At 35.9% G+C, this 14,167-nt stretch overlaps 1 protein-coding gene across 1 annotated transcript; it reads left to right on the top strand.

Annotated features, from left to right (window-relative positions):
* Positions 1–106: 106 nt before the first annotated feature.
* On the top strand, positions 107–11,792 carry LOC137626966 (neuroligin-4, X-linked-like). Its single transcript, XM_068357950.1, has 4 exons — positions 107–295; positions 588–745; positions 9,676–9,808; positions 10,570–11,792. The coding sequence occupies exons 1-4, from the start codon at positions 107–109 to the stop codon at positions 11,569–11,571; spliced, it is 1,482 nt and encodes a 493-aa protein (XP_068214051.1). The 3' UTR covers positions 11,572–11,792.
* The last annotated feature ends 2,375 nt before the right edge of the window (positions 11,793–14,167 follow it).

Below are 14,167 nucleotides of genomic sequence, written 5' to 3'. Positions count from 1 at the left end.
ATTATTATTATTATTATTATTACCTCGTCTATACACATATAAACTATACAATCTAATAATAAAAGTATACTTCACATGGAGTATTTTCATCTCGCCACGGGAAATTATGTTAGCCATCACAGCCGAGTACACTGATTGGTCGAGATCCCTCCATCAACCAATCAGCATCAGGGACTCAACCGGCCAAGGCCTTCACGGTGCGAATATCGTCTCGCCGATGGCAGATCTTGCCAAGCAGCTCTACACGACTTCCCGATCATCTTATCTCTACGTCTTGGAGGAAGAAGTTTCAGATGTACGTCGATATGGATAGATTGGTTTTATATATGAAATGAAAAATATGGTATATATTATTAATGAAAATCTTTAATAATCTACAGAAAGTTTTTGAATATCATCCATAGATTAGAGATGTATGTATCCAAATCATGCAAATAATATTCATGAAAATATAATATAGTAAATACCAATAAAAGAATCATGATATAAATAAAATCAGATATTCCTCTTCCATTCAAATTATTATTTTTCAATTTACTTATTTCTACAATAAAGCTTTAAATTGGAACTAATTACCTTTCCCAAAGTCTGGAAATGAGAGTCTTCTCCTGAACGAGCTGGCGTACGTCTTTGGTGGTCCTATGGGTGCTCTTGGACCTTTGGCCTCAAGTTATAACTTCACTAAGATGGATGTCACACTCAGCAAATCCTTCATATCAATGTGGAGTAATTTCATAAAATCTGGGTGAGTAAAAGGTGGTTTTAGAAGGGGTATGGGATGTATGAATCAGATTTTTACAGTTAGGCTGATATGCAAGAAATATTTAGCAAAAGGTGAGGAGGTGTATGTTGCATTTATGGATCTGGAGAAAGCGTATGATAGAGTTGATAGGGAAGCGATGTGAAATGTGATGAGGTTATATAGAATTGGTGGAAGGTCATTTGTAAGCAGTGAAAAGTTTCTACAATAGTAGTAAAGCGTGTGTTAGGATAGGGAATGAAGTGAGCGGTTGGTTTCCGGTAAGAGTGGGGCTGAGAAAGGGATATGTGATGTTTCCATGCTTGTTTAACTTGTATGTTGATGGAGTGATGAGAGAGGTGAATTCTCGAGTACTTAGACGAGGATTGAAACTGATAGAAACGAATGATCTTGAATGGGAGGTAAATCAATTGTTGTTTGCGGATGATACTGTACTGGTTGCAGACACGGAAGAGAAGCTTGGCCGATTAGTGACAGGATTTGGAAGGATATGTGAGAAAAGGAAGTTGAGAGTTAATGTGGGTGAGAGTAAGGTTATGAGATGTACGAGATGGGAAGGTGTTGCGAGGTTGAATGTCATATCGAATGGAGAGTTACTTGAGGCGGTGGATCAGTTCAAGTACATGGGGTCTGTTGTTGCAGCAAATGGTTGAGTGGAATAGAGGGTTAGGCATGAATGTAAAGAGAGTTTTGTATGGAAAAGTGATTGTACCAACTGTGATGTATGTATCGGAGTTGTGGGGAATGAAAGTGACGGGTAGACAGAAATTGAATGTGTTTGAGATGAAGTGTCTGAGAAGTATGACTGGTGTATCTCGAGTATATAGGGTTAGGAACGAAGTAGTGAGGGTGAGAACGGGTGTAAGAAATGATTTAACAGCTAGAGTTGACATGAATGTTTTGAGGGGGTTTGGCCATGTTGAGAGAATGGAAAATGGCTGTCTGCAAAAGAAGGTGATGAATGCAAGAGTTGATGGGAGAAGTACAAGAGGAAGGTCAAGATTTGGGTGGATGGATGGAGTAAAGAAAGCTCTGGGTGATAGGAGGATAGATGTGAGAGGCATGAGAGCGTGCTAGATATAGGAATGAATTGTGAGCGATTGTGACGCAGTTCCTGTAGGCCCTGCTGCTTCCTCTGGTCGCCTTGGATGACTGTGGAGGTAGCAGCATTAGGGGATTCAGCTTTATGAAGCTTCATCTGTGTTGGATAACGGGGGAGGGTGGGCTGTGGCACCCTAGCAGTACCAGCCGAACTTGGTTGACTTCTTCGCCAGGCTGGGAGGAGCATAGAGAGGAGGGGTCCCTTTTTTTCATTCATTTGATGTCGGCTACCACCCAAAATTAGTGGAAGTACCATGGTATATGGATATATATATATATATATATATATATATATATATATATATATATATATATATATGTATATATATATATATATATATATATATATATATATATATATATTGTTATAACCCTTAGGGTTATTATAAGAGTTCTTATTATAATTGTTGTCAGTAATAAATGTAACTCAGTGCTAAAGGTCAGCGGAAACAAACACTCAAGAAAACTTAACAATATTTAATACTTAACAATAACAAAATTTAGATCAACCTTGTTAAAACTACAAATAACATTATTTAATAACAAGGAAGGACAAATAACGGTCCTTTGAATCACACTGGATTCCCTAAAACTAAGAAGCTAAGTCCTAACAAAGACAAGAGAAATATCAATTATAAACTTGGATCCAACAATTTGGCTGGCCAGAACAAAAAATAACCCTAATACTAATTACAAGAAAGAAGGAAGACGGAGTAAATAAAACAAGAAAAACCATCATAAATCCTACCTATAAACACAAAACTAATGAACACAAAACCTTGTCTACAATAGACATACTGGAAGATATCATGTAGTCATGTCTTAAATATGACAATATATAAAAGATCAAATGATGCAAAGGATGTAAATAGTTCTCCTCACTTCAGTGGATGAATCAGAGGAGACACAACACTAGGGTCGTCATTCACTGGTCATAACAGCTATCAGGGCAGGTCCTAAACGCCAGGGCATAACCATAAAGGGCAAGCAATCCCAAACGAAAATCAGACACTCTATGTCTTACCTGGCGTCAGCCTCCCTACTGGCCACCTCACGAGCTTGCAAGCTCCCAAAACCACAGCAGCTGATTGGAGACGTTAGTGCACCAATTCCCTGGGAAGTCCTCCTCGTCAGGGAAAGGCAGAACAGGCTCGAGTCGCAGGTGACAAGAGCACCTGCAGACAACAGATCAATGTAAGGAGCAAAAGCGTAATCCAAAGAATCGTCCAAATAAGTAGCCAAACAATCATCATCCAGAGTCCAAATCACTATGCTGCTCAAGGTATATTATCAGGGGAGTGCTCAAGCCCGAACTGAATTCTGTCCGAGCACCAACGTCCAGACATCAAGTCGCGTTCATAAACACTCGTATGTAAAAAAAAACAATCGTTAAAACGATAGTCCGATAATATAAACAACCGGGGAGGAGGCGCCTAACCACACAGAATTGTTAAATTAAGCACTTTACACTAAACACTCAAATTTCAAAGATAACATAAACAAATTCTCATACAAAACAAAGGCTATTCTGCCACAAAAGGATTCTTAAAAACTAGTAATTAAACCTAGAAAAACAAGGCTGATCTAGACTTTCTAATACCTTCCTCCCCAAAAACAAAAACAAAAAATTCCAATAATTTTTTTTTTTTATACAAATCATGAAACCTGTAAAGAGAAAATGATTAACACATCACTCTCAAAACAAAGTAAAGTCTCAGGGTGAAACCTGAAATAAGAATTCTCATGAACAACACTACAACCAATGAATTTTAAAAACTGAATTGTCACAAAGAAAATGTACCAGCCTAAAAAATAGAGAAAACATAAATGAAAAATAAACCCTAAGGTCAACTTAGCACCAAATATTAACCACCAGACACTGACTGTCTCAAATTCAGCCAATAACATTGAGTTCACACATAACAGACACTACCACAGTATGACCGCCCACACTTTGGTCACTACAGGCTTTACTTTGATTCAAAAGAAAACAGACAAATTATAAAATACCTCACTAAGAAAACCTAATGACTAACAAACCAAACTCCCAGCGAAAAACACACTCATACTCATCCTTACATCTCTAAGAATAACGCAAACCAATTGAAGAGACGAGAAGGGCAAGGGGAGGGGGGCCAAGTCGTGATCAAATCTATATTCTTGAAAGGGCATCGGGAATTCGATTCTCCGATCCTTTAACGTGTTTAATCACAAGCGAGAATTCTTGCAATTGCAGAGCCCAACGTAAAATTCTCTGGTTGGCACCTTTCATGCGCTCGATGAAAACCAGTGGATTGTGATCTGTCCATACTTCTATGGGATAAGAAAAATTTGTTACATAAGGCTTAAAATGCACAAGAGTACGCACCAAGGCGAGGGCCTCCTTTTCAATGGTGGAATATTTTCTCTCGGCGGCCAGTAGCTTTCGGCTATAATACGATACAGGATGAACCTCTCCTATATCGTTCCTTTGAAAAAGGACACCCCCAATACCTATGTCACTGGCATCCACTGCAATAATAAAAGGTCTCTGGAAATTAGGAGAAGTCAATATTGGATTAGATACTAATACCATCTTAAGTTTAAGAAGTGCTTCCTCACACTGAGGAGACCACATAAACTTCTGCCCTTTCTCCAACAACTTGGTAAGTGGCTGAGCAATGTCCGAGAAATTTCGCACGAATCTGCGATAATAACCAGTCATGCCCAGCACTCGCCGAACCTCTCTAACATTGCACGGTCTCTTTAAATGCACAATAGCCTCAAGGTTGGCTTGTTTAGGTGCCACCTGACCCAAACCAACCTCGTGACCCAAATAACACACTTTTGCCTTACCAAATTCACATTTTGCTAAATTAATAACCAAACCTGCAAGTTTAAGGGCCTCAAATACCTTACGCAATCTCGCCTTGTGCGTACTCCAATCATCACTATATACAACCAAGTCATCGATATAAATTTCAGTTCCCTTTAAACCACAAATGACCCTATTCATAAGCCTCTGGAAAGTACACACGGAATTTTTCATCCCAAAGGGCATTACTTTACACTCGTAAAGCCCAAAGGGAGTTACAAATGCAGAGATCTCTCTTGCTCGATCAGACAGGGGAACCTGCCAATACCCTTTCAATAAATCCAATTTCGTAATGAACTTAGCAGCCCCTATGTGATCAAGACAGTCATCTATCCGAGGCAAAGGAAAAGAGTCATTCTTAGTGTGTGTGTTAACCTTACGGTAGTCCACACACATACGGAACTTTCCATCGGACTTCTTAACCAGGACTATCGGGGAGCTCCAGGGACTAACGGAAGGTTGGATGAGATCGTGTTCCAGCATATATTTAATCTCCTTATCAACTATATCCCTCTTAATGGGATTCAGCCGATAAGGACTCTGTTTTACAGGAGAAGCATTACCCACGTCTACATCATGCTCAAGAAAATTAGTTCGACCTGGAGAATTCCGAAATAAATCTGGAAAAGAAGAAATTAAATTAATTACATCCCTCCTTTGAGCAATCTCCAGATGCCCCAGCCCTTCCTTCAAAACTTCTAAATTTTGAATATTATCATAAAGAGCATCAGAAGACACCTGACAAATCAAATCCTCCAAATCCTCTGAAGGTAAATCCATACTTTCAACCACAGGCTCATAAACAATAGCAAGAGGATCATGTCTATTAGAAGTATAGAGTTTTAACCTATTTATATGGAATATTCTGCACTTCCGTTTGGTCCCAGGAGCCTCTATTTCATAATTCACCTCCGACAACTTCCTCAACACCTTCCAGGGTCCCTTATATCTTGGTTCAAGGAAATTGTCAGAGTCAGTACTTAAAACTAAAACTAATTCTCCGGGCTCAAACGACCGTGCTTTAGATTTCCTATCCAAATTTAATTTCATAGCAGCCTGAGAACTAGCCAAATTTTCTCTGGCAAATTTCCAGGCTCTAGATAATTTTTTCCTCAAGTCCTCCACAAAGTCTCCTACGTTTGCATTCCCACCTCGATCAGTCTCAAGCATCTCATGAAAAATCTCCAAAGGCCCACGTACTTTGTGTCCAAATACCAGTTCGAAAGGAGCTACCCCAGTTGAAGAATTTGGGTGATTTCGTAGAGCAAAGAGAGCAAAGGGAAGACCTTTATCCCATTCCTCCCCTTGTTCATAACAATATTTTTTCAAAATAGATTTAAGGGTCTGATGGAACCTTTCCACCAGGCCCTGACTCTCTGGATGATATGGTACACTGGTCTTGTGCCGAATGGCCAGTTCTGCACATTTACCTTTAAATACCTTGCTAGTAAAATTTGTACCGCAGTCAGTTTGAATAGTACGAGGGAGACCATACCTGGAAAAGAATTCAATTAGTTTGTCAAATACAACCTTAGAGGTTATCCTTCTCATTGGGAAGGCCTCAGGGAATCGAGATGCTCTATCCATAATTGTCAAGAGATGGGTAAACCCAGACTTAGTTTTAGGCAAAGGCCCAACCACATCAATAACTAATTCCACAAAAGGCTCACCTATCGCAGGAATTGGATTTAAGGGAGCTTTAGGAATAATTTGGTTGGGTTTCCCCATCACTTGACAAACCTCACATTCATTAATAAATTGTTTCACAGATGATTTTAATCCTGGCCACCAAAAACATTCTGCCAACTTTCGAAAAGTTTTACATACACCGAAGTGGCCAGAAAAAGAATCATCATGTGCAAGACTCAAGACAGACCTACGAAATTGAGATGGGACAACAATTTGTTCAATACGAGACGTCTTGCTCAGATTATCAGTTAAAGGACGACTAATCCGGTATAGTAAACCATTGATCACACAAAACCTGGGTTTAGTCAAATCTGCAGTGTCACCCAAATCAAAATTAAATTCCTTTTTCTGAGCTTCAATAAATGAAGACCTGTCCCAATCAGGTCTCAAAACATTGCTAACCACACTATTACCACTACTATCTACAGACCCGGGCCTCTCTATGTCTACTTCTAAACTACTTAAGATTAAATCTTCGTCATTATCAATTAAATTTGCAGCCTTTACTGCTGCCCGGGTTGTTACTGCAACAGGACAGGCATGCACAGACAATATGGGGAACAACTCTTGTCCTTTTGTATTTAACATATCGTTACCCAAAATGCCGTCAATTCCAGGAATAGGGAGACACTCAACAGCTGCTAATTCTGTCACTTTATCATAACCAGGGAAAGACAATCTGACCTCCACTAACGGAGCCGAAACAACGGTGTTCGGGAACCCTCCCAGAACAACAAAATTTCCTGTATACTCAGCTAAATTTTTCAAAGAGTCTTTCAAAACCAGAGACCGAGCTGACCCTGTGTCCCTCAAAAATTTCACACCAACAGTTTTAGAAGTAGATATTAATTTACCAGGCCAAATATATTTATCATAAAGTAGTCATGCCTCCTTTCTGCTAGAAGACTGACTACTGCTACTAACATCATTACTAGTGTTAGCTACTGGACGGTTTTCAACTACGGGATCACTGATAACAGGTTTACCAGTAGATATTAGTGACACAGGATTATTATTATTCCTTTGGAGGTACCTTCTTCTGGCATAACACTGTGCCTGATAATGTCCCTGCTTATTACACCAAAAACAAGTCCCCCTACCTCTATTATTCATATTACCTGGGCCAGAACCAAACCTATTATCTTCAGAAAAGACACGAGTGTCCTGTCCACTCAAGTCTTTTCCCTGGTTACTATCAGGCTTATGATTTTTATCTGGTGGGTTACCCTGCCCACGAGTATTCACAAAAGAGCCCAACCTCTGAAAATTAACTGGCCTAGCAGATTGAAAATTCACATCTTTGTTTCCAAAACTACCAGACCCAGTTCGATGGGTCAATACAAACTCGTCAGCAATTTGAGCGGCATTACTTAAATTAAAAGCTTTTACCTCTTCTAGATAAATTTTCAATTCCTTACTACATGACCTTTTGAATTCTTCTAGAAGCATGAGTTCTCTCAAAGCGGAGAAAGAGACCACCTGGCGGCTTTTTAACCAATGATCAAATTGTTCCTCCTTAAGCCTAGCAAATTCCACATAAGTAAGGGAGGCTTGCTTCGTAAAATTCCTGAACTTAAGGCGGTAGGCCTCAGGAACCAAATCATATGCCTTGAGGACTAGAGCCTTAACCTTATGGTAATCACGGGCAATACTTTCTTCCAAGGCATTATACACTCTAATTGCCTTGCCCACCAACCTACATTGAATTAGTACAGTCCACATTTCTGGGGGCCAGGACAACCGAGTGGCAACACGTTCAAAAGCCTTGAAAAATTCTGGAACATTCAACTCTTCAAATACTGGCACCAATTTTAAGGCCGCACCTACATTAAACTTATCCTGTGAGTTGCCCCGAGGTGTACTAAAATGATTAGAGGTGCCCTGCAGCCTAGCAATTTCTAAATTGATACTGGCCATCTCCAATTCATGCCGCCTCGCCCTCTCATTCTCTTCAAATTCCAGTTTCATCAGTTCTATCCGTTTACATAATAATTTAATTCACCGTCCTCCTTGGACTCCACCAAAGGACAAACAGGAACCTGAGGATCTTTTGGCGCAGGGTTTACTACAGAATTGAATGGATTAGTGGAAACATTTAGTTTCAGAGGCAAGTTAGCCTGACCTTCATAAATAGTTCCTGTCCGGGGAGGATCCTCAAACAGAGTTAGACCTCCATTAACACTTATTCTGTCATCATCATTAATCATACTACCCTCACGCTCAGAGTCACTACTACCTGAAACTTCATACTCCCTAACCAAATGTTCAGCCTCAGCCAGACCTTGAGCAACTTTACTTTTAACAGCTACCAACAATTGATTTTTCGTATCCGCTGCCCTCAACGGAATACCCAACCACCGGGCACAACTTACTAAACAAGTCTTATTTAGTACTGGCAGATACTTTATACAATCACCTGACCCTAAAAACTCTGCGGGGTCAAACACAAAACCCTCCATTGCACCAAAAATAGCAGGGGAGAAAGGTAATACTTTACAACTAAAGAAAATATTGTCAAATTAACAAAGTGCTGTTCCACAGACCAAAACACTGAGTACACCTGAGAACAATCCTGTCACGGTCGCCAATTGTTATAACCCTTAGGGTTATTATAAGAGTTCTTATTATAATTGTTGTCAGTAATAAATGTAACTCAGTGCTAAAGGTCAGCGGAAACAAACACTCAAGAAAACTTAACAATATTTAATACTTAACAATAACAAAATTTAGATCAACCTTGTTAAAACTACAAATAACATTATTTAATAACAAGGAAGGACAAATAACGGTCCTTTGAATCACACTGGATTCCCTAAAACTAAGAAGCTAAGTCCTAACAAAGACAAGAGAAATATCAATTATAAACTTGGATCCAACAATTTGGCTGGCCAGAACAAAAAATAACCCTAATACTAATTACAAGAAAGAAGGAAGACGGAGTAAATAAAACAAGAAAAACCATCATAAATCCTACCTATAAACACAAAACTAATGAACACAAAACCTTGTCTACAATAGACATACTGGAAGATATCATGTAGTCACGTCTTAAATATGACAATATATAAAAGATCAAATGATGCAAAGGATGTAAATAGTTCTCCTCACTTCAGTGGATGAATCAGAGGAGACACAACACTAGGGTCGTCATTCACTGGTCATAACATATATATATATATATAAAAAATACTGTATATTTCATATCATTGATACCATAAATCAATCGATTATACTTATGGTATCAATTCAAAACTCTATGTTCATATTACAGACATCCAAAAGACACAGTCTCCAAAGCTAAGATGTCGGAGAGTGCAAACGACATAACTTTTGAAGAGCAGATATGGCCCAAATATGATCCAGTCTATCAGAGATACTTTCAAATAGATGAGGTTCCTATTTTTGTGGGGCTGTAGTCGCTCACAGATATAATGATACAATGATTTTCAATATTTTCTAGATATATAACCTTAGGTCAGGAAAATACAATTATTCATATTTTTAGAGTAATTTTATTTCTTCATGATAACTTACATGTTAATTAATAATCCCTTTCTTCACTATATAGGAAATTTTATGTTCTAGATGTTAACATTCTCTCTCTCTCTCTCTCTCTCTCTCTCTCTCTCTCTCTCTCTCTCTCTCTCTCTCTCTCTCTCTCTCTCTCTCTCTCTCTTCATTAACCCAACTCCTATGAATATCATTAACCTAAACTAGTAAAACATAACTTCTTCAATGCACTTCACAAAACTATAGAACTTTAGTAAAATACTAATATTTAACTGGTGATTAATCTAATAAACTAAATGATAGTACATCTTAAATTATATGATATAATTCTAATCATCAATATAAATATGATATGTACCTTTTCTCGATACTTGCTTTAGGTAAATTTTAGTGTTGGGATTCTATTTGTAATAGCTTATGAAGCTGTAACATCCAAAACCTATTCATTGATAAATTAATAAAAATATTTATTCATAACATCAAGAGTCAAAACCATATATCTTATATTTAAGGAATATATCTTCTATATTATTATTATTATTATTATTACTATCCAAGCTACAACCCTAATTGGAAAAGCAAGATGCTATAAGCCCAGGGGCTCCAATAGGGAAAAATAGATATTGTATCCTCGTTTTCACATTATTACTTTCAGTTACCTATATGTCTATTCATTCCAGGAACACAGAACTCTGTACATGACCACTACCGTGCTGGAAAAGTAGCCCTGTGGTCATGGCTACTACCTGGTCTGGAACGAGTGGGTACTCGGTACGGCCCATATAAAAACTTTCACAGATTACCAACTGATCTCGAGTCTGGTTTATACCCTCAATCATCAGGTCCGTATAACTTAACAGATGGCTTTCCATCTAGCCCAGTCACTTCAACCATCACTGGCACAACAGATATACTTCATAACTTAACAAGTGTAGCTAAAGCTAACAAAATGCAGGTTAGTGAATCAGCTAATTTGGATATGGGAAAGGATTTCCCCTACACGACTGCACTGAGCTTGACAGTGGCCATTGCTTGCTCTTTGCTAATCCTAAATATCCTGGTTCTTACTACCGTTTATTATCGACATAAGGCCAACCGCCGGAGCCTCGCCAAAGGCTTACAGGACGTGAATAGCGAGAGAGGGAATGACGTCCAGTTGCACTCCTTTAGGGACAATTGTAAGACAATATATGGCCCAAGGCATTATGGAACCCTGAGGCCTTCTATCACAATGCGTAGCAACCTGGCCACAGCCTTTGAAGAGGAGTCCCAGCACGACTGGCCGCCAGACTACATAAGCAGCGTACAAACCATAGACGATATAACTGGCGTAACATCCAATAGGATCTCTCCAGATACGCAAGACACCATTACGAATACACAAACGCTACATGAACCAAAAGAAAATATATTAAAAGTTACAATGCTCAAGCAGCCTGTGGCCTCCTACACATCTCCGAATGATGGTCAACTTGTCTCTACATATTCACCAGTCAATGGTCAACTCGTCCCTACGTATTCAACAAGAGAGAATCAACTCGTCCAAAATTATTCACCCAGCATAGGGCAACAAGTTATAAGTTATTCTCCTAAGGATGGACAACTAATTCCATATTACTTGTCGAGCAGTGCTTCTACGATGCATAATAGGGAGTAGTTAATGTCAATGTCACTGTAATATACTAAAAATTAGGTTCCCATTCCTTCAAAAACAATGTTAGATATATTCTAGAATATAGGGTAAATTGGTTTTATGATTAATTTTGATCTAGTCCATTATCTCAATATTGCCCTCCAGGATTACCATCTCGTCTTCAAAGTTATACTTAACAAAGGCCAATTAATAAAACTAATTATCTTGAATAATAAAACACTCACTTCATGATACTTAGAAAGACAATGGTTTTCAGAAAACTAGCCAACTCATCTAAGTACATTCTTCATCAAAGTCTCTTTTTTTAAAAATATTTTTTTCTTTTTTGTTAGAATAAGGGTTATGTTATTAAACTATATTGATCCAGCACATCCATTATTGTGATGCAAATAGAACATTATCAAAGATGTAGAAACATAATGATTTACATTTCCTTTCTATCAATCAATTATTGACAGTAATAATTGCTAATAACAACATTAAGAAAGGAAATGTGGTATTTAACATGTGAAAATTCACGGAGACCAATATTGGGTTCATTAACAATTCCTAAAGTTAATAGAAAGTTGTCTACTTTTCATAATCAGGAACTTTTACAAAATTACTTTTTTCCACATTTGATAGAATATCTGATATCCCTAAGTAAAGTAACTGGTGCCCAATTAAGAGAAAAATACTCTTAATTAAATTAAAAGATTTTAAAAATATATAAATTAAATTGGACTGGAGATTTGGTTATGGATGATAATAATTCTTAACAGAAAATTCAAAAAAAAAAAAAAAAAAAAAGAATCGTCAATAAATAAATAAAAAAAAAACAAATACCCATTTTGAGATGTTAATAAATAAGCCTAATGAAATACTATTAAAATTATATAAGAAGAAGAAATGGAAAACCTAGTAGCGTCTATCAAAGAAGAAGGAAGTGAACATTAGAACTATTGCCATTCACAATAGAATGTTTTGTTGTTGTGAAACTTCATATCTAATCTATGGCTGTTTTTGGGATATGTTTATCAGTGTGTGTGTATGTATATATGTGTGTGCTTTTTGTAACGAATAAAAAGTAATTATTTTCTATCAAAGTGTTTCGTTACCTATATACCGGAAAAGTTTAAAATTTAAATTATTTCTAAAAATCAGATGATCGAATAAACGAAAATATATTGTGGTTTAATAGAAAAAAATCTACTTTACCACGAATTTGATTGATTTAGCAAATTCAAGGCCATTGGGGAAAGAATCAATGGAACTCGAAGATGTGGTTAGCTTGATTTATAAGTTGAATAAGTTTATATTTATATATATATATATATATATATATATATATATATATATATATATATATATATATATATATATATATATATATATATATATATATATAAATATATGTATATATATATAAATATATATATATATATATATATATATATATATATATATATATATATATATATATATATATATATAATATATATATAAATATAAATATATATATACATTTATATATATATATATAGACATATATATATATATATATATATATATATATATATATATATATATATATATATATATATATATATATATATATGTATATATATATATATATATACAGTATATATATATATATATATATATATATATATATATATATATATATATATATATATATATATATATACTGTATATATATATATATATATATATATATATATATATATATATATATATATATATATATATATATATATATATATATATATATATATATATATTCATATATATACACATATATATGTATATATGCATACATATAAATACATACATATATAAAGAGAGAGAGAGAGAGAGAGAGAGAGAGAGAGAGAGAGAGAGAGAGAGAGAGAGAGAGAGATGATAAGTACCCATGATTATTAACATTGTATCTTAAGATATTCAATTGACCAGTAGTAATCTACTGAAAATCTAAGTAAAATAATTTCGAAAAATAGTTATTAACAGTTCAACATTGATGAATTTATAATTACATACAATTATTTATCAGATCAAACTATGATAGTATACCAAATAAAAAACCTTCCTTGTAAACTAAGAAAAAAATATGATTTCGAAGATAAACTCCATTTTGTTTCATTAAAAAAAAATTGACAGGCTTATCAATATTGTCTAAAAGAATATACAGCTAATAGAACAGAGAGTGTGGAGCATAGACATGCCAATATCAGGACAAGTTTGACAATTTGGACAAAGCAACGAATTGGTTGGGTCGAATTTTGCATGTAACGATGGACAAAGATTTTTAAGAAAAAAGAAAAAGGCAATTTTAGGAGTTTTAAATTTTTTTCGTGTTGGTCATTTTTACATGATAGTAGTACATGATATTGCATATATATATATATATATATATATATATATATATATATATATATATATATATATATATATATATATATATATACATATATATGGATGTGTGTATGTGAGAGTGTGTGTGCATGAAGAAAAAGAGAGAGAGAGAGAGAGAGAGAGAGAGAGAGAGAGAGAGAGAGAGAGAGAGAGAGAGAGAGAGAGGGGGGGGGAACTAAGCAATAGT

Source organism: Palaemon carinicauda, chromosome 34, assembly GCF_036898095.1.
Source record: "Palaemon carinicauda isolate YSFRI2023 chromosome 34, ASM3689809v2, whole genome shotgun sequence".
Lineage (NCBI taxonomy): Eukaryota > Metazoa > Arthropoda > Malacostraca > Decapoda > Palaemonidae > Palaemon > Palaemon carinicauda.
This window is presented reverse-complemented; position numbering and strand designations above follow the sequence as displayed.